Source organism: Scyliorhinus canicula, chromosome 3 (genome assembly GCF_902713615.1).
Source record: "Scyliorhinus canicula chromosome 3, sScyCan1.1, whole genome shotgun sequence".
Taxonomy (NCBI): Eukaryota; Metazoa; Chordata; class Chondrichthyes; order Carcharhiniformes; family Scyliorhinidae; genus Scyliorhinus; species Scyliorhinus canicula.
The window spans coordinates 200,448,428-200,469,380 of NC_052148.1; the positions used below are offsets into that span (position 1 = coordinate 200,448,428).

A 20,953-nucleotide genomic window follows, 5' to 3' on the forward strand; every position below is an offset into this window, starting at 1 on the left:
CTGCAGGGGCTGTGCACTTGGCCAAGTGTGCTGACTCTGCATGGTCCACTACTTGTTAGAAAAGCTAAAATACTTGGGCAGAAATGGGAAAGGTTTCATAGTTGCTTGTTCAAGGGACTGTGTCATACTTTCCAACATTGCCAGAAGGGAGGAACTGTAGACCCTAGAAGCTGGGATCCAAATTTGCCAGGAAAAGAAGGGCACCATGGACGCATTTGATGAGAATTTTGAAACATGATCTTCATAAGAAGAATGATTAGGATAGATTTTAATAGCTAATCAGACAAAGGAGGACTTAAAAGATGCAAAATTTCTAAGCTCAGTGGCCACAAAACATTTGTTTTGCTGCTGCAGAATCAGATTCACCCAGTAAAATTCAGTGAATTAAAGAAACTTTTAGAGGACATTTCTTTTCTAAGCTGTTATTGATTGCAGGAAGGTTCTGATTCCATCACCGTAATCAGGAAGAAGGAGAAACTATTTTACAGTTTATAATGTCTTTAAGAAGGTTAGCTAGATATGATGAATTTGACACAATACTTGATGATACTCTCCGTGACAGGCTGATTTGTGGATACCACAGTGATTCTGTGCATAGGTTGGACATTCAGTGGGGTAAATTGAATGCATGCAACAATTGTGGCAAGATATTGCTGAAGCATATAGGGCTCAGAAAATTTCTCCCATACCAAGAAGGTGTAAGGAGAACAATACAAATAAACAATTTAGCCGTTTCTACAAATTAGTGGGTGGAGCTCATCGTAACTCAAAAGACACAAAACCGATCTCCTGCAAGAGCTAAAGCTGAGGTGTCTTATCAGTGCATGGCGATCATCCACTGTTTTTGGACTTATCCAAAACTTGAAGGACATGGAATAAAAATAGAAGTGGATATGGATATTTCCAGACTGCTCGGTTCCTGCATATTTTATTATGAGGTCCCACTTTGGAATGCACAACTAGTGTTCAATTGTTGAATTGTTTTGTGTTTGATTATATGTGACTGTTCTCTGTGTGCGATTATGTAAGCCTGATTGTGGTTACTTAGAGTGAGAAACTAAACCAAGGCTGTAAACATTGGGAGTAGACATTTTAAAACATTGAATAAATCTCCTCCCAGTCATAAAACCTGGTGTGTGATCTCTCTCAGGCATAAAACACAACTGGGCAACTGTCACTGTGTTGGGTATGTCTTTCAAAGTGAAGACATCTGACTCGATTGTGGGATCACATGCACACACTGTCCTGAGAGACAACAGTCCATGGGAGGCTCAAAAACTTAGCAAGTTGCTCCCAACTTTATTCAAATAATTTTAAATAAAATGGATGAATTTATTGCGCAGATACATGTCAAGGGATACAATATAGTTGGGATTACAGAGATATGGCTCCAAGGTGACCAAGGATGGGAACTAAACATTGAGGGCTATTCAGTTTTTAGCAGACAGAAAAGAAAAGGTGATGGAGTTGCATTGTTGATTAAAGAAGATATCGATACAATATTAAGGAAATATATTAGCACAGACGATGTGGAATCTGTTTGGGTTGAGTTAAGAAATACTACGGGGCAAAAAACGTTTATAAGGGTGGTATACAGACCACCAAACTGCAATGGTAATTATGGGAATAACATTAGACAGGAAATCAGAGATGCATGTGTTAAAGGAACATCAGTGATTATGGGTGACTTTAATCTGCATATAGATTGGATGAGTCAAATTAGTCACAATGCAAAGAGGAGGAATTTCTGGACTGTGTACGGGATGGTTTTCTGAACCAATAAATTGAGGAGCAAACAAGGGAACAGACCATTTTTGACTGGGTGTTTACAATGAGAAAGGATTAGTTGGCAATCTAGTTATGAGAGAGCCATTGGGGATGAGTGACCATAATATGTTAGAATTCTTTATCATGATGATAGTGAAGTAGTTGATTCTAAGACTAGGGTCCTGAATCTCCATAAAGGTAACTATGATGGTATGACGCATGAGTTGTCTATGATGGACTGAGAAACATTACTGAAAGGAAAGACAGTAGACAGGCAATGGCAGGCATTCAAGGAACAACTAGGTGAACTCCAAATGTTGTTTATTCCAATTTGGTACAAGAGCAGAAAGGGAACCGTGGCCAAACCATGGCTTACAAGGAAAATTAGAGATAGTGTTAGATTCAAATAGAAGGCATACAAGTTAGCAAGAAAAGGCAATAGACCTGAGGATTAGGAACAGTTTAAAATTCAACAAAGGCAGACCAAGGGATTGATTTTCACAATAACTTAATTGAAGCCTACTTGTGACAATAAGTGTTTATTATTATTATTATTATTATTATTATTATTATTATTATTATTATGGAGGGGAAAATACAATATGAAAATAAGCTAGCGGGGAACAGAAAAACTGACTGTAAATGTTTCTTTGGTATGTAAAGAGAAAAACATTGATAAAAACTAATGTAGGCCCCTTACAGTCAGTAACGGGGGAATTCATAACTGGGAACAAAGAAATAGCTGAGGAACTAAATCCGTACTTTGCTTCCGTCTTCACAAGGTAAGACAATGAATGATGTACCGGAGTTCTGAGAAACATAAGTTTTAGTTTGGAGATGACGGAAATTAGTATTAGTAGAGAAATGGTTTTAGGGAAATTAATGGGATTGAAGGCGGATAAATCTCCAGGGCCTGATAAATCTTCATTCCAGAGTACTTAAGGAAGTAGCCCTAGAAATAGTAAATCTATTGCCGGTCATTTTCCAAAATTCTTTGGACTCTGGAATGGTTCCTACAAATTGGAGGGTAGCTAATGTAACCCTGCTATTCAATAGGGAAGTAGAGAAAACAGTGAACTAAAGACCACTGAGCCATTATCAAGGATTTCATAGCACAGCATTTGCAAAGCAGTGGAATAATATGACAAAGTCAGCATGGATTTATAAAAAGGAAATCATGCCAGACAAACCTATTGGAATTCTTTGAAGCTGTAACTAGTAGAGTTGACCAAGGACACCTGGTAGATTTGGTTTATTTAGACTTTCAGAAGGCTTTCGACAAGGTATCCCATAGCAGATTACTATGCAAGGTTAAAGTGTATGGGATTGTGGGTAGCGTCTTGAGGTGGATAGAAAGCGTAGCAGACAGGAAGCAAGAAGCTGGAATAAATAGGTCTTTTTCTGATTGACAGGCAGTGACTAGTGGGGTACCGCAGGGATCTGTGCTAGGACCTCAACTCTTCACATTATGTATTAATGATTTGGATGCAGGAACTAAATGTAGTATCTCCAAATTTGCAGATGAAACAAAGTTGGGTGGGAGGGTGAACTGTGAGGCGGATGCAGAGATGTTTCAGTGGGATTTGGACAGGTTGAGTGAGTGGGCATATGTATGCAGATGCAGTACAATGTGGGTAGATGTGAGGTTATTCATTTTGGGAGCAAAAATAGGAAGGCAGATTATTATTTGAATGGGTGTAAATTGAAAGAGGTGGGTACTCAGCGAGACCTTTGTGTCCTTGTGCATCAATTGCAGAAAGTTAGCGCGAAAGTAAGTCAGTAAAGAAGGCCAATGATATGTTGGCATTCAAAGTATTATAACCTGCCTGCTTACCACTGGCTGGGGACTAATGGCAATCCCATAATCCTTAGGGAGTATGAGCTGCCCCAATGAGGGGGCGCGGAGAAATCATTAGCAGATTCCCTGCAGAAATAGAGCAGGCCAGTATGGAACCAGCTAGAGAGGAGTGAGCAGCAAGGGAGTTACTGCTGCTGTTGTGTGTGTGTATATATGTTATTGTAAATAAATGTTATTTCTTTCTATTTTACAATTTGTGCTGGATTCTTTGTGGCCCTCACAAAACAAAGCAAGAAGATTTGAGTGCAGGAATAGGAATGTTTTACTACAATTGTATAGGTCATTGGTGAGGCCGCACCTGGAATATTATGCGCAATTTTGGTGTTCTTACCTGAGGAAGGATGTTCTTGCTATGGACAGAGTACACTCAAGGTTTACCAGGCTCATTCCTGGGATGGGTGGACTGTCAGATGAGGAGAGATTAAGTCGGTTAGGATTATATTTATTGAAGTTTAGAAGAGTGAGATTTCATAGAAACTTAGAAAATTCTAACAGGATTAGACAGGGTGGATTCAGAAAGAATGTCCCCGACGGTGGGGGAGTGCAGAACTAGGGGTTTGAGGATAAGGGGTAAACCTTTTGGGACTGAGGTGAGGTGAAATTTCTTCACCCAGAGAGTGGTGAATCTGTGGAATTCACTCCCACAGAAAGTCGATGAGGCAAAAACATTGTGTAATTCCAAGAAGAAATTGGATATCGCTCTTTGGGCTAAAGGAATCGAGGAATATTGGCACGGGGTTGTGGAGGGTGGGGGGAGGAGGGGGGGGGGAGATGAATGCAGAGCAGACTCGAAGGGCCGAATGGCCTTTTCCATCTTCTATTTTCTATGTATGTTTCTATGACACCAGACCCTGAAATGTCCAGCTGACCCTGAAATGTCCAGCAGACCATGGTATGTCCAGCAAACCGAAGGAAAAAAACAGGCAAGAGGAAATGAATTGAATTGATGATCTGCTCTGACTGAAGAAACATGGGCCTCTGAGAACATTTCCAAACAAGGCCCAATCAACAGAAGTGATCAGTTTTGGAAATATTTAAAATAAATCAGGTCATCAAACAACATCTGTCTGCAACACCACAAATAACACTCTTGCAGCTCACTTCATGAGGGAATTTTATGAGGTTAATCAACAAATCCTTGTACGTCAATAATGTTATCAACTTGAAACATGTGGTTCTGGCTTCAACAAAAGTTAATACAGCTTTTGTGTGCAAAACCACGATAATAGTTAGGCATTAATCATGTCTTAAAAAGAACATCAAAAATTTACATGCTTAAATATTGAACTGAAGTCAGGCTTTGGAAATTTATTTCATTCAAATACTGATGCTGCAGGGCATTGGAGATAAGAGATGCAGCCACCCCAGGAGTGGTGACATGAGTAATGGATGTTACTTTCTCACCTCCTGAGATACAGCTGCTCCGTGAGATTCCTTTGACCTTACACATGAAGTACTGTAGCAAAGGGTGACCTACAAGAAAATACCTCATTCAGCTTGCATGTACAAGAACGCAAGTGGCAGAAAAACAAAGTTTTGGGAAAGGGAAAAAAACCCAAAAGAACCGAGTGACACAAAAATGGCAAATTAGAGACTTGAATTGTGTCCTTTGAAACTGACAGTGAAGTAATCGATGGCAGGAAGGTGTAAATAATGAGGGTTATGAGAGTGAACATAAGAGTTTTCTTAAATTTAGAGTGCCAATTCTTATTTTCCAATTAAAGGGCAATTTAGTGTGGCCAATTTGTCTACCCTGCACATCTTTGGGTTGTGGGGGTGAGACCCATGCAGACACGGGGAGAATGTGCAAATTCCACAAGGACAGTGACCCGGAGCCAGGATCGAACCCGGATCCTGGGCGCCGTGAGACAGCAGCGCTAACCACTGCACCACCATGCTGTCCCTTGAGTGAACAGTTTAGAGAGAGAGAGATGAAAAATACTCTAATATCTTTGTTTCCACTTTCAAAAATTGAGCTAATTTTGAGAAATTTTCCTCAAGATTCTGCCCAAGCTTTAATGCACTTCAACCAATGCTTGCGCAGCAGCACAAAACATCATTACAAAACATCACTTTCCTCAGACTTTGCTTGCCTTTAAAAATATTCCTTAGTATATTTGAGCAGTGAGACTAATAAAAAAACATTCTTCATTTGTGTCTACACCTGGGAGCAGCCAAAATTTAAATATCTCAAAGTGACTTTTTAAAAAAAGCTTGGCAGAATAATTTGAGAGTTACGGTAGTGAACAGTAATCAATTTTACTTAATGAACATAGAACAAACAGTGCAGAAGGAGGCCACTCGGCCCATCGAGCCTGCACCGACCCACTTAAGCCCTCACTTCCACCCTATCCCCGTAACCTAATAACCCCTCCTAACCTTTTTGGTCACTAAGGTAAATTTATCACGGCCAAATCACCTAACCTGCACAACTTTGGACTATGGGAGGAAACCGGAGCACCCGGAGGAAACCCACACAGACACGGGCAGAACATGCAAACTCCACACAGTGACCCAGCGGGGAATTGAACCTGGGACCCTGGTGCTGTGAAGCCACAGTGCTATCCACTTGCGCTACCGTGCTGCCCTTATTGAAAGCAAATTCAAAATCTTTTAAAAGGTGTAAGTGCCCTCATGCCTAAAAACAAAATCTAATTTGAAGAGGTCACACATCGATACAATGAATGGAAACTCCCAATGGTGATTAAATAGATTGGGGTCATGACCAGTTTCGTGGGTATTTTACACATTCATGGGATGTGGTCACCGTGGGAAAGGCCAGTATTTATTGCCCATTCCTAATTGCCCGTGACCATTTGGTGGTGAGAGACCATTTTGAACCACTGCAGCCTATTGGTCCAGGTACACCCGCAGTGCTGTTGTTAAAGGAGGTCCAGGAATTCGACAGTGACAGTGAAGGAACAGCAATGAAGTTCGAAGACAGAATTGTGTGATTTGGAGGGGAACTGGCAGGTGGTGGTTTTCCCTTGCATCTGCTACCCTGGTTCGTTTGGGTGGTAGAGGACATGGAAGGTGCTGTTGGATGACCTAGGCAATTTGCTGTGGTTTATTTTGCTGCCACAGTGTGCCAGTGATGGAGGGAGTGGATGTTGGGGTTCCTAAATGGCTTATGTTCTGAATGATGTTGAGCATCTCGAAATGCGCTCGCCCAGGCAAGTGGAGAGTATTCCATTGCACATTTGACTTCCACCTTGTAAATAGTAGAAAGGCTTTGGGAAGCCAGGAGATGAGTAATTTGCTTCAGACTACCCAGTCTCTGACTTCTTGTAGCCACAGTATTCATGTAGCAGCTCCGGTTACTTTTCTGGTAATGGCCGCCCCCCAGGATGTTGAAGGTTTGGGTTTCAGTGATTGTAATGCCATTGATTGTCAGAGGGAGTTGTTTAGATTCTCTCTTGTTGGGTCCTTGTGTGGTGACAATGTAACCTACCACCTGTCAAAGAAAGAATAGTTTGCATTTATTTATTTTTCTTTTCTTTTTAATAAATTTAGAGTACCCAATTCAATTTTTCCAATTAGCATGGCCAATCCACCGAGCTTGCACATTTTTGGGTTGTGGGGGCAAAACCCACACAAACACGGGGAGAATATGCAAACTCCACAAGGCCAGTGACCCAGAGCCAGGAATATAGTTTGCATTTAAATAGCGCTTTTCACAATCACTGGACATCTCAAAGCTTTACATCAATTTAAATTCTTTTGAAGTGTTGTCGGTATTGTGATTTGGGAAAGGAAACGCGGCAGCCAGATTGGGCACAGCGAACAGCCCAAGCCTGAAAGTTGTTCAGGTCTTGCTGCAGACGGGCATGAACAGCTTCATTATTTGAGGAGTTGTGAATAGATTTAAACATTGTGTAATCATCAACCAACAACCCCACTTCTAACCTTAGGTTGGAAGAAAGAAAAGCAGCTGTAGGTAGTTGGGCCGAGGACTCTACCCTGAGGGACTCCTACAACAACGCCCTCGGCTGAGTTTACTGGCCCTCAACCATCATTCATTGTGCAAGTCTGATACCAGTCCGCGCAGGACTTTCCTCCCAATTCCCATTTATTTCAAATTGTTTGGAGCTCCTTGATGAGAATCACTCAGTCAAATGCAGCTTTGATGTCAGGGGAAGTCGTGCTCACCTCACCTCTGCAATTCAGCTTTTTTCTCCACGTTGGGGGTCAAGGCTGTAATGAGACCTGGAGCCCAGTTGCCTTGGTGGACCCAAACTGAGCATTAGTCAGCAGGTTATTACTGAGTAAGTGCTGCTTGATAGAACTGTTGAAGAAACCTGCTTCATTTTGTTTATGATTGAGGGGAGAGTGATGAGGCAGTAATTGAGCAGATAGGATTTGCCATATTTTTTGTGGAACGTACCTGGGCACTTTTTCAATTTGTCGAGTAACTGTAGCATACTGGAACAGCTGTGGCTTGTTCTGGAGCACATGTCTCCAGTATTACATTTGGAATGATGCGGAGGTCCATGGCCTTTTCTGTATTCATTGCACTCAGCAATTTCTTAATAACATGTGGTGTGAATCGAATTGGTTAAAGACGAGCATCTGTGATGGCAGGAACCTGAGGTGAGATGGATCATCCACGTGGCACTTCTGGCTGAAGATTAATGCAAACACTTAAGCCCTTGAGCAGAATTTTATGCCCTCCTCCCCCCCCCCCCCCCCCCCCCCCCCCCCCCCCAAAGGCTGGTTCTGAGGTGGGGGGGGGGAACTAAAATTGAGTGGATGGGTTTCCCTGTGGGAACCCACTCGCCCAAAGTCAGATGCAATTTCATGCTTGGGCGGGCAGGGCCTCAGGTGAGAAACCCACCCATTAACCTATTAGGGTCCTTTAGGAGCCATTTAATGACCACTTAAAGGCTGGTGGGTGCGGGAAACAGAGAATAAACTTTTCCCATCTCGGGTGAAAGGAGGGGGGGACACACCTCAATCTGAAAGCCCCTCAGAGGTAGGGTAGCCTCCACTCAGGGCTCTGGGGCTTCACCCTCGGACAGCCTGAGCTCCTGGGACCTCAAGACTTATCTTTTCAACGATCCCAGGACCTAGCCCCAGGCAAAGTCTGTAGTGCCATTTCTGGACATTGCAATGCTGTTCCTGGCTAGGTTTCCATAGAATTTGTACAGTGCAGGAGGAAGCCATTGGGTCTGCACCTCTACCCAGGCCCACTCACCCGCCCTAATCCAGTAACCCCGCACATTGATCATGGCCGCGTACCTAAACTGCACATCTTTGGACACTTAGAGGGGCATTTTAGCATGGCCAATCTACCTAACCTAACCTGCACATCTGTGGGAGGAAACCGGAGACCCCAGACAAAACTCTCACAGACACAGGGAGAACGGGTTGGAGAGCTGCTGGCCAATCAGATTGGCCAATAGCTCTCATGGACGGGATTTCCTACCGAGGGGGGATGGAAGTCCACCCACTGCCAATCAATGTTCAAGTGAACGTTAAATGGCAGTGGGCTTCTGAGATGCTGATTCTTGGCATGGTGGGCGCTGATCACTCATTATCCCTAAAATTCCACCCCTTATCTTTTGTAATGTAGCTGGGCTCTGTCACATTGAGAAAGGGGATATTTGTAGAGCTCCCTCTTCTGATTTAGTTGTTTGATTGTCTACCATCAGTTCACGACTGGATTTGGCTGGACTCCAGAGCTTGAATCTATTTCACTGGCTGTGGGATCTCTATCTATAGCATGCTGCTTCCACTGTTAAGCATGCATGTTGGATTTGTTGTGCACACCGGGTTGATGTTCTCATTTTCTAGGTCGTGCTGCTCCTGGCATACTCTCCTGCAATCTTCAGTGAGCCAGGGTTGATCCCCTGGTAAAATGGTAATGATAGAGTGAGGTTACAGATTGTGGTGGGTTACAATTTGCTGCTGATGGCCCACAATGCCTCATGTTTTGACCTCCGACATCTGCCTGAATCCAACCTATTCAGCACAGTGGCAGTGCCACACAGTAATGAAGCTGGGACTTTGTCTTCATAAGGACTGTGTGGCGGTTACTCTTGCCAATACTGTCTTTGCTGAACTAATTTGCTACAGGTTGATTGGTGAGGATGAGCTGAACATTTTAAAATGTTTCTGTGATGTTATTTTGTTGCATACACATGGAAAGCTAGCTCAAGATAAGTGATGTAACTACAAGAAATTTACAAAAATTCTGCTGCTTTTTGTACATTTCCTGTTTTTAACCAATTACAAACAAAGGTTCTGGATATTGCATTTTTGTATTTTATAGAAATTTATTTTAAAATTAAAATTGTGGTATTTTAAGTTTCTGCAATCATGGACCTATTTTTTAAAAAAATGTTAACTCATAATGGGAGATAATTTGTTTGTGCTGTTTTGTTGCTCTGAACTAGAAAGTACCAACACTGGAGTACAGTGGAGTCCATACTGGTAACCACATGAAATCCGGGTCGGAGACTCCCAGGGGGTGACGCACATGCACGAACTCGCGCTGGCCGTGACGGCATGCACAAACTCGCGCTGGCCGTGACGGCATGTGCAAGCTCACGTTGGCAATGCTGATGACCGTATCGACAGCTGGAGCAGCGTGGGGCTCTCCAGTGCCATGCTGGCCCCCTGTACGGTGCAGGATCGCTTATTTAGGGGCCAGATGACGCCGTTGTAAAATTCTCCGGCGTTTACACATAGCCCCAGGATCGGAGAATCCTGCCCCAGTTTCTGGTTCTTATTTTAACATTTCAGGGAACCATCCACTGCTCATGTTTGGGACCCTGGTTTTGCCATGTGCTTGGAGTGAATAAAACAGGAATGGAGAAAGGCAGCACGATTGTGTGTCTGAGGGGAATGGGGCAGCACCATTGTGTGTCTGAGGGGAATGGGCCAGGCAGCACGATTGTGTGTCTGAGGGGAATGGGCCAGGCAGCACGATTGTGTGTCTGTGGGGAATGGGAGCAGCACCATTGTGTGTCTGAGGGGAATGGGGCAGCACGATTGTGTGTCTGAGAGGAATGAGGCAGCACCATTGTGTGTCTGAGGGGAATGGGGCAGCACCATCGTGTGCCTGAGGGGAATGGGGCAGCACCATCGTGTGCCTGAGGGGAATGGGGCAGCACCATTGTGTGTCTGAGGGGAATGGGGTGGGGCAGCACCATTGTGTGTCTGAGGGGATTGGGGCAGCACCATTGTGTGTCTGAGGGGAATGGGGTGGGGCAGCACCATCGTGTGTCTGAGGGGAATGGGGCGGGGCAGCACCATCGTGTGTCTGAGGGGAATGGGGCAGCACGATTGTGTGCCTGAGGGGAATGGAGCAGCACCATCGTGTGTCTGAGGGGAATGGGGCAGCACGATTGTGTGTCTGAAGAAAATGGGGAGGGGCAGCACCATTATGTGTCTGAGGGAATGGGGCAGCAACATCGTGTGTCTGAAGGAAATGGGGAGGGGCAGCACCATTATGTGTCTGAGGGGAATGGGGCAGCACCATTGTGTGTCTGAGGGGAATGGGGCGGGGCAGCACCATTGTGTGCCTGAGGGGATTGGGGCAGCACCATCGTGTGTCTGAGGGGAATGGGGCAGCACCATTGTGTGTCTGAGGGGATTGGGGCAGCACCATTGTGTGTCTGTGGGGAATGGGAGCAGCACCATTGTGTGTCTGTGGGGAATGGGAGCAGCACCATTGTGTGTCTGAGGGGAATGGGGCAGCACCATTGTGTGTCTGAGGGGAATGGGGCAGCACCATTGTGTGTCTGAGGGGAATGGGGCAGCACCATTGTGTGTCTGAGGGGAATGGGGCAGCACCATTGTGTGTCTGAGGGGAATGGGGATGGGCAGCCCCATTGTGTGTCTGAAGGAAATGGGGAGGGGCAGCACCATTGTGTGTCTGAGGGGAATGGGACAGCACCATCATGTGTCTGAAGGGAATGTGGAGGGGCAGCACCATTGTGTGTCTGAGGGAATGGGCCAGGCAGCACCATTGTGTGTCTGAGGGGAATGGGGCGGGGCAGCACCATTGTGTGTCTGAGGGGAATGGGGCGGGGCAGCACCATTGTGTGTCTGAGGGGAATGGGGCAGCACGATTGTGTGTCTGAGGGGAATGGGGCGGGGCAGCACCATCGTGTGTCTGAGGGGAATGGGGCAGCACCATTGTGTGTCTGAGGGGAATGGGGCGGCACCATTGTGTGTCTGAGGGGAATGGGGTGGGGCAGCACCATTGTGTGTCTGAGGGGAATGGGGTGGGGCAGCACCATTGTGTGTCTGAGGGGAATGGGGCAGCACCATCGTATGTCTGAGGGGAATGGGGCGGGGCAGCCCCATTGTATGTCTGAGGGGAATGGGGCAGCACCATTGTGTGTCTGAGGGGAATGGGGCAGCACCATCGTATGTCTGAGGGGAATGGGGCGGGGCAGCCCCATTGTATGTCTGAGGGGAATGGGGCAGCACCATTGTGTGTCTGAGGGGAATGGGGCAGCACCATTGTATGTCTGAGGGGAATGGGGCAGCACCATTGTATGTCTGAGGGGATTGGGGCAGCACCATCGTATGTCTGAGGGGAATGGGGCAGCACCATTGTGTGTCTGAGGGGATTGGGGCAGCACCATTGTGTGTCTGAGGGGAATGGGGCGGGGCAGCACCATCGTGTGTCTGAGGGGAATGGGGCAGCACCATTGTGTGTCTGTAGCATCCCTCAGGATGCTGTAGAACAGGGAGGAGCACTCATACTTCTGACTACTTAAAAAAAAACATTTTGATGGCGTTCAACTCCCAAAACTTGAGTGGAAAAGGATCAGTGCCTGGTTTGCTTAGGGCACCAGGTTTCCAGAGGGCTCTTGAAAGAGATGTTTGGTAGGAGAAGGGGCCACTAGGCAAAGTGGGAGGAAGAGTTGGGTGAGGGGATGGAGGAGGGGTTCTGGTGTGAGTTGCTCTGGAGGGTGAACGGTTCCACCTCGTGTGCGAGGTTGGGGCTGATACAACTGACGGTGGTGTATAGAACGCACCTTACAAGGGGGAGGATGAGCCGGCTCTTTGAAGGGGTAGAATATGTATGTGAACGATGTGGGGGGCGGGGGGCGCAAACCACATTCATATGTTTTGGTCCTGTCCAAAGCTGGAGGATTACTGGAAGGAGGTGTTTAGGGTAATCTCTAAAGTGGTGCACATGAAACTCGACCCCGGCCCTCGGGATGTCGGACCAGCCGGGATTGGAAATGGGTGTGGAGGAAGATGTTGTCGCCTTCGCCTCGTTGATCGCCCGCAGAGATCAACCTCTCCACCCTGTGCCCTGGCGTGGCGGGGAAACCTGCTGGAATTCTTGATGCTTGAAAAGGTCAAATTTGAACTGAGGGGAAGGATGGAGGGGTTCTACAATTCATGGGCGTTGTTCATTATGCACTTTTGAGAATTAGATCACATTGAACATAGGGGGGGGGGTGGCTGGGAGGTTGGGGAAGGGGGACTGTATGTGTTAATGGTGACTATGGGTGATTCCTGATTCCTTTTACCTCATTTGTTTATGTTAACATGCGGGCTAATGTCTGGGGCTTGGTGGGAGGATGGGATCATTGTTATTGATATGGGGATTGATTACATTCGTTACTGATTATTGTTTATTGTTGGGTGGAAATTTGGGAGAAAATGTGAAAAAGGAGAATAAAAAATATTTTTAAAAAAAGAGATGTTTGGTCCCTCATTAAGGGTGAAAGGCGTTTATCTCAAATTTCTAAAAAAAATCACCAAGCCCCTATATTGGATGTCTTCCCAAGCATTGTCTGAAGCGCAGGAATTGTCTCCAAATTTGGCTCTTGTGCTCATGTTAAGGCAGAAAATGGGCACAACCAGGTCCACTTTCTCCCTCAGTTCATTTAGAAACAAATCCCTTCTTTGGGCAAATCTCAACCTAACCCAAGGATAATTGGAACTGCATGTACAGTACAAGTACTAAAAACATCTAGTTTTTTAAAAAGAGAAAGAAATTGTTTTTTTCTGTTCATGACCAATGGACTGCAATTTGCTTTTTAATTCTATTTCCACTGCCTCCCCCACACACACTTTCTTGAGAACTCTTGCTGACTATCGTTCTGTGTGCGTGATGACGCTCAACGAGAGGCGATCTGTCCTCGATAAGAAAAATGCAATAATATTTGCTAACTGCTCATTCCCTTCTGGAATATGTCAGGCCACAGTTGACGATCCTATTGAGGATTGAGTACAACCCTTTGAGTTTAAACTAATTGGTGGAGATGGTGGTATAATGGTAATGCCACTGGACGAGTGATCCAGAGGCCCAGGCTGGTGCTCTGAGGCGCTGGTGGTATTTAAATTCAATTAACAAATTTGAAATTGAAAGCTAGCCTCACTAAAGATGACCAGGAAACTATCATCAATTGTTGTAAAAACCATCTGGATCACTAATGTCCTTCAGGGAAGGAAATCCGCTATCCTTGCCCTGTCTGGCCTACATGTGACTTCAGACCCACAGCAATGTGGTTAACTCTTCAGTGCCCTCTGAAATGACCTACCAAGCCACTCAGTTCAAGAGCAATTAGGGATCGGCAACAAATGCTGACCTTGCCACATCCCATGAAATCATTTTTAAAAATTAAGCTGGAAATTGGAAGATATTGGATACATGTGCCATGTGGAATGTGATGATCCAAGAAAGTGTCAACTTTTCACATTTTAATAAAAATTTTGAGGAAAAAAGTTAACTGATTTAATATTTAGTTCACTTTTTCCGAAGAAAGGTTATTGATTTAACTCCATTTCTCTCTCCACAGAAGCTGCATGATTTGCTGAGCAGTTCCTGCCTTTTGTGTTTTGATTTCAGATTTCCGCCATCTGCAGTATTTTTCTCTTGATCCAATACCTATGTTGTCTCATGTTAAGAATAGCATTTTAGTGGGTTTTGTTTTTAATTTCAATGTTTTGGTCTCTTCCTCTCGCACCATTCTGGAACCCGCAGGTGCTAGCCACAGGACTGAGTGGCCTCTACTCCTCGTTGCCCACTAAACTGGAAGTGAGATCTGATGAATGGCACTATCTGCAGCGAGAGGACTGGATACGTATTCCTGCACTGGTACAGTTCATGAACTCCCTGGAGTTCTGTAATGCAGTAATACAGGTAAAGACACTTACAACAACATGGACACATACTTGTAAACATGAAGGGCACATGTTTCTTTAATATTCAGGCTGGTTAAAGTCCTCTGCAACGATTGTATGAATCTTAAGGGAGATGGTTCTTGAGCTCAGCTGCTATTAGAGGACAAGACGATTGAGAATTTATCACTCTCTTTGGGGAAAGTATTAGAAGCATGAATTGTAATCAGTGTTGACCCAGTCTCAGAGTGGGGACTAAAGCGAAGTTGCCCAAAATTCCTCTCTCCCCTATTGTAACATAGTTAATATTAAAAACATTAAATTCCAAGCCTACATTGAACAATTTGTAATTAAACTATATGAAAGGTCCTACATATGGTGCATGCTTCCTGTTGTATTTTTGTTGTTATACTCCAGGCCTACTTCAGCTATACTTTTCAGGAAGGCAGCCGGTGACTAGTGGTGTGCCTCAAGGGTCTGTGCTGGGACCACAACCTTTTACAATATACATTAATGATTTGGAAGAAGGAACTGAGGGTGCTGTTGCTAAGTTTGCAGACGATACAAAGATATGCAGAGGGACAGGTAGTATTGAGGAAGCAAGGGGGCTGCAGAAGGACTTGGACAAGCTAGGAGAGTGGGCAATGAAGTGGCAAATGAAATACAATGTGAAAAAGTGTGAGGTTATGCACTTTTGAAGAAGGAATTTAGGCATAGACTATTTTCTAAATGGGGAAATGCTTCAGAAAGCACAAGCACAAAGGGACTTGGGAGTCCTTGTTCATGATTCTTTAAAGGTTAATATGTAAGTTCTGTCGGCAGTTAAGAAGGCAAATGCAATGTTAGCATTCATGTCAAGAGGCCTAAAATACAAGACCAGGGATGTACTTCTGAGGCTATTTAAGGCTCTGGTCAGACCCCATTTGGAGTATTGTGAGCAGTTTTGGGCCACGTATCTAAGGAAGAATGTTCTGACCTTGGAAAGGGTCCAGAGGAGGTTCACAAGAATGATCCCTGGAATGAAGAACTTGTCGTATGAGGAACGTTTGAGGACTCTGGGTCTGTACTTGTTGGAGTTTAGAAGGATGAGGGGGGATCTTACTGAAACTTACAAGATACTGCGAGGCCTGGATAGAGTGGATGTGGAGAAGATGTTTCCACTTGAAGGGAAAACTAGAACCAGAGGGCACTATCTCAGGCTATTTCAAACAGAGATGAGGAGTAATTTCTTCAGCCAAAGGGTGGTGAATCTGTGGAACTCTGCCACAGAAGGCTGTGGAGGCCAATTCACTGAGTGTCTTTAAGACAGAGATAGATAGGTTCTTGATTAATAAGGGGATCAGGGGTTATGGGGAGAAGGCAGGAGAATGGGGATGAGAAAATATCAGCCATGATTGAATGGCGGAGCAGACTCGATGGGCCAAGTGGCCTAATTCTGTTCCTATGTCTTATGGTCTTATCACATCACATTTTAGTCACGGTGCTTTCTGTTTCACATCTAGGCCTTCGATTGGCTTGTACTCCGATTTCTTCCACCAAATGTGGGAAATTGGGACCAGTTTAGTGGTTAAAAACTGGGCGGCATGGACAAGTTGGGCCGAAGGGCCTGTTTCCATGCTGTAAATCTCTAAGACTCTATGATTTGTTGACTATGCAAATTTATTGATTGTGATTTATTCGGGTACCAATTTCTCAGCAAGAAGTTGCAAATCATTCAAACCAGATGAATGCAAGACACTTTTTGTTTCAGTAACGATTCACATCAAAACTAGTTTGAATTTCAGAGAGTCCAACTCTGGGGGACAGATGAAGGAAACCATTTAACAATTTGCCCTTGCTTCTGTTGTGCTGAGAATTTCAAAGCGATTATTTTTGCATAAAAATTAACTTAGACAGTTCCTTTCAGTTGCTTCATCTGTCATTAATGCAGATTGCAAATAGCTGAGACGCTTATGTTATTAAAATCCAAGAATGCCATCACCCAAGTCCATTTCTGAATGTATTTCATCTTTTCTCGTGCTCTTATTGATCTTTGTGGTGTGCTGTGGGGCATGGGTCTGCTGTGGGGCGTGGGTCTGCTGTGGGGCATGGGTCGATCATTTGTTTTTTTACCTTAAAGAAAACCTGTTTTATATATGGGCGAATTTAACCTTTTGTCTAATTTTGAAAACTGTTTGTGGTTTAGGTGGCTCATCCCATGATACGCAATCAACTTGTGAATTATATCTACAATGGATTCCTTGTGCCGGTCATGGCACCTGCACTTCATAAAGTTAGTAGGTTATTTGCTGCAAGTTCCGAGACAGACTTTGTAATGATTAATTGTGTTCGAGTTTTGTATACTTGGGGCGAGATTCTCCGCAAATGCGGAGAATCATAAAGGCTGCCGTGGGACAGGCCGTGACCCACGGCAGCCTTCACGCCCACTTCCGGGGCCGATTCTCCCCCCCCCCCCCGGGCGGGGCTAGGAGCGCGGCCCCATGCGTCACGGCGGCGCGGCCTTGACGACGGTCGTCAGCGGCGCATGCGCAGGTTGGACAACGCCAACCCGCGCATGCGCAGTTGCCGTCTTTCTCCACAGCCGCCCCGCAAGACGTGGCGGCTTCATCTTGCGGGGCGGCGGAGGGAAAAGAGTGCGTCCGTTACGGACGCACGGCCCGCGATTGGTGGGCACCGATCGGGGGCCTATGCCCCCCTTGGCACGGCCGTGGTACCGCCGTGCCAATCGGGCCCCTAGATGCTCCAAACGGGCATCTGGCGCCTGTTTCACGACGGCAGCGAGCAGGTGTGTTTGCTGCCGTGTTGAAACGGGCATGAAGGCCCGGCCGCTCGGTCCATCGGCCTCGGAGAATCGCCGTTCGCCGTAAAAAACGGCGAGCGGCGATTCGTGGTGTGGGTCGGGCGTGGGGGGAGAATAGCGGGAGGGCATGAAATATGTCGGGAGGCCCTCCCGCTATTCTCCCACCCGGCATGGGGGGCGGAGAATCATGCCCTGATGTTTTATCTACAGCCTGAGGGTGGTATATATGCATAAATACTTGGGGGGAAATTATCACTTTGTCCATAGGTATTTTAACCCCGGTTAGGAATAGGACTGAATTAATACTGTGTACAGTATTGATCTCCTTAATTAAGTAAATACACTGGAAGCAGTTCAGCAAAGGTTTACTGGACTAATAACCAGATTGGGAGGGTTGCCTTATGAGGAAAGATTGTATCGGCTAGGCTTTTACCCACTGGAGTTTGGAAGAGTAAGAGGTGACTTTATTGAAACATGGAAGACCCTGAGCGACCTTGACAGGGTGGATGTGGAGAGGGTGTTTCCTCTTATGGGATAATGTAGAACTAGGGGGTCAATGTTTAAAATTAAGGGAGTTGCTCACTTTTTGAAAATAAATTTAGAGTGCCCAATTAATTTTTTCCAATTAAGGGGCAATTTAGCATGGCCAATCCACCTAGCCTACACATCTTTGGGTTGTGGGGGCGAAACCCACGCAGACACGGGGAGAATGTGCAAACTCCACATGGACAGTGACCCAGAGCCGGGATCGAACCTGGGACCTTGGCGCCGTGAGGCAGCAGGGCTAACCCACTGTGCCACCATGCTGCCATGGGGGTTACTCACTTAAGACAAAGTTGAGGAGAAATTATCTCTGAGAGTTTTAAGTCTCTGGAATTCTCTTCCTCAAGAGGTGGTGGATGCAGAGTCCTTGAGTATCTTCACGGCAGAGCTAGATACGTTCTTGATAAGATAAGCAAGGGGATGGTAGGTAATCAGGGTTGGTGAGAATGTGGAATTGAGGTTACAACCAGATCATCCATGATCTTGTTGAATGGCGGAGCAGGCTCGAGGGGCTGAGTGGCCTAGTCCTGCTAATTTGTATGTTCATGCCCTTCCCCACCCCCACCACTCCCCCATCCAAACTAATAATGCAGGAATATGTAAAGCCTAGCTTCAGTAGTACAGAGGAAATTCAACCCCCACAGAATTGGACTGCAACAAGCAGCAGCTGAGGAATTCTATTCATCAATCTTTAATTAAAAAGCTCTTGTCAGTTCTGATGACCATGAAATCATTGTCAATTGTTGTAAAAGACTATGTGGTTCACGAATGTTCTTTAGGGAAGGAAATCTGCTGTCCTTCTCTGATCTGGCCTACATGTTACTCCAGACAGCAAAGTATTTGACTCTTAAATGCCCACTGAAAAGGCCTCACAAGCCACTTTAGTTGTATCAAACTGCTATGAAGTCTTAAAAAGGGAATGAAGCTGGATGGACCACCCTGCATCGACCCAGGCGCTGGAGACAACAATGGCGAACCCAGCCCAGTTGACCCTGCAAAGTTCTGCTTGCTAACATCTGGGGGCTTGTGCCAAAACTGGGAGAGTGGTTTCACAGGATGGTTAAACTACAGCCTGGCATTGTCATTTCAACTCCACCCAATTGGAAGAAACTGAGAGCGGGTTCTCCCATGCCCTGGCCAGTAGGTTCAATGGTGGACAGGGGGGGAGGAATTTGGCAGGAGGCCAAAAAATTGGCTTTATGACGGCATGAATGTTCACTGTGATCTTTTTTAAAAATTCATTTATGGGATGTGGGCGTCGCTAGTTATGCCAGCATTTATTGTCCGTCCCTAGCTACCCTTCAGAAGGTGATGGTGAGTTGCTTTCTTCAACTGCTGCAGTCCTTGAGGTTTGGTGCACCCACAGTGCTGTTAGTTTAAGGATGTTGCCCCAGCGACAGTAAAGGAACGGTGATATATTTCCAAGTCAGAGTGGTGAGTGACTTGAAGGGGAACCTCCAGGTGGTGGGATTCCCAGGTATCTCGTGGGTTTGGAAGGTGCTGTGTAAGGAACCTTGCTAAGTTACTGCAGTGCATCTTGTATATGGGACACAAGGCTGCCACTGATGCCTGCCATGGCGGTGCAGGAAGCCCACTGAAGGCCGGCATGAAACTCATTTACATCCCCCTAATGGGTTACTGATGAAGGCCAAGCCACCCATGTCTAATTCTCTGCAGCGCCAGTAGAAAAATGCGCTGGTGCAAAACACATCTGGGACAATGTGGCATACAGATGTCTGGACTCACCTGAACAATGCCTGGAGTTGCCTATGATGTTCAGGAATGAGGATGCTGGCAAACATGGATTATAGACATCGTAGCAGTCGGTGGGGGAGAGCATCTACAGTGGAGCTTCCAGATTTGTTGTCCTGGAGGCGGTTCACCTTTCAACCTCAGAATGTTCCTGGGTGTCCATCTTTTCTCTCACGAGGTTCATCTTCTTTCTTCAATTGTGGGTCACTGATGCTGGGCGCCTTTCCAATATGGCGTCCTGATAGGCTGATGACCATCAGGCTTGTCCTGCCACTGAATATGGCACAAAACGCTTGGGTGCATAATTAAAGGTCGGGGCCAGAAGAATCGACGTGTTTTCCTGCCCACCTCCACAGCTGGGTAACATTCTCTTTTGTTGCCCCGCCACAGAATTTAGTCCCGGGTTGGGAGAATTCCACGTTGAGTTAGGGAATAGTTAAAATGATGGCAGTCACTTGCTGCTATGTTCCGATGTTAACTTAGTCCTCATGCAGGCAAGTGGGACCCACAGGTGGATAGAGGGTTCCTCTTCAAATTTACAGGTAAGGCCATTGGGTCCCGACTTTAAAATTAGTCAGGGGCCTGAGCAGAGGCCAGAGGACTACTGGCTGCCATATCAGACCAGACTTGCTGGGAGGTAGATCTTAGTCTGTGACCAAGGCCACATCTGTACATCTCTGTAAGATCATCTGACTCCACTCCACTCACTAGCAGCTGAAACACTGCTCTCTGCCTTTGTTATGTCCAGACTTGCCAATTCCAATTCACTTCCAGTTGTCCTCTTATCTTCTGCCCACTACCACCACCACTCCCATAAACTTGAGCTCATCCAAAACTCTACTGCCAACGGCGCCGGGTCCCATTCACCTCTCAAGCCTGTGCCTGCTGGCTTACACTGATCCTGGTCAGCAACACCTCAGTTTTCAAATTCCTCCTCATCTCAGTCTTAAATGCGTGACCCCTTACTCTGTGATTATGTCCTCTGATCCCAGCCTCCCCCATAGGAGAAAACATCCGCTCAGCATCTAACCTTGTCAAGCAAACCCCCTGAGAATCCTACAAATCTCAATAAGGTTGCCTCGCGTTCTTCTAAACTCCAATGAGTGGAGGCCCAACCTACTTGACCTTTCCTCAGGAAA

General features: G+C 45.8%; 1 protein-coding gene across 7 annotated transcripts in view; it reads left to right on the top strand.

Annotated features, from left to right (window-relative positions):
* The window catches only part of fam160a1a (family with sequence similarity 160 member A1a), a 225,551-nt gene that overhangs the window by 127,163 nt on the left and 77,435 nt on the right, over nucleotides 1-20,953 (top strand). For all 7 annotated transcript variants that reach the window (XM_038791988.1, XM_038791989.1, XM_038791984.1 and 4 more), the window contains 2 exons: nucleotides 14,583-14,741; nucleotides 16,905-16,991. In XM_038791988.1, coding sequence (XP_038647916.1) covers nucleotides 14,583-14,741; nucleotides 16,905-16,991 — 246 coding nt within the window. The remainder of the gene's footprint in view (nucleotides 1-14,582; nucleotides 14,742-16,904; nucleotides 16,992-20,953) is intronic.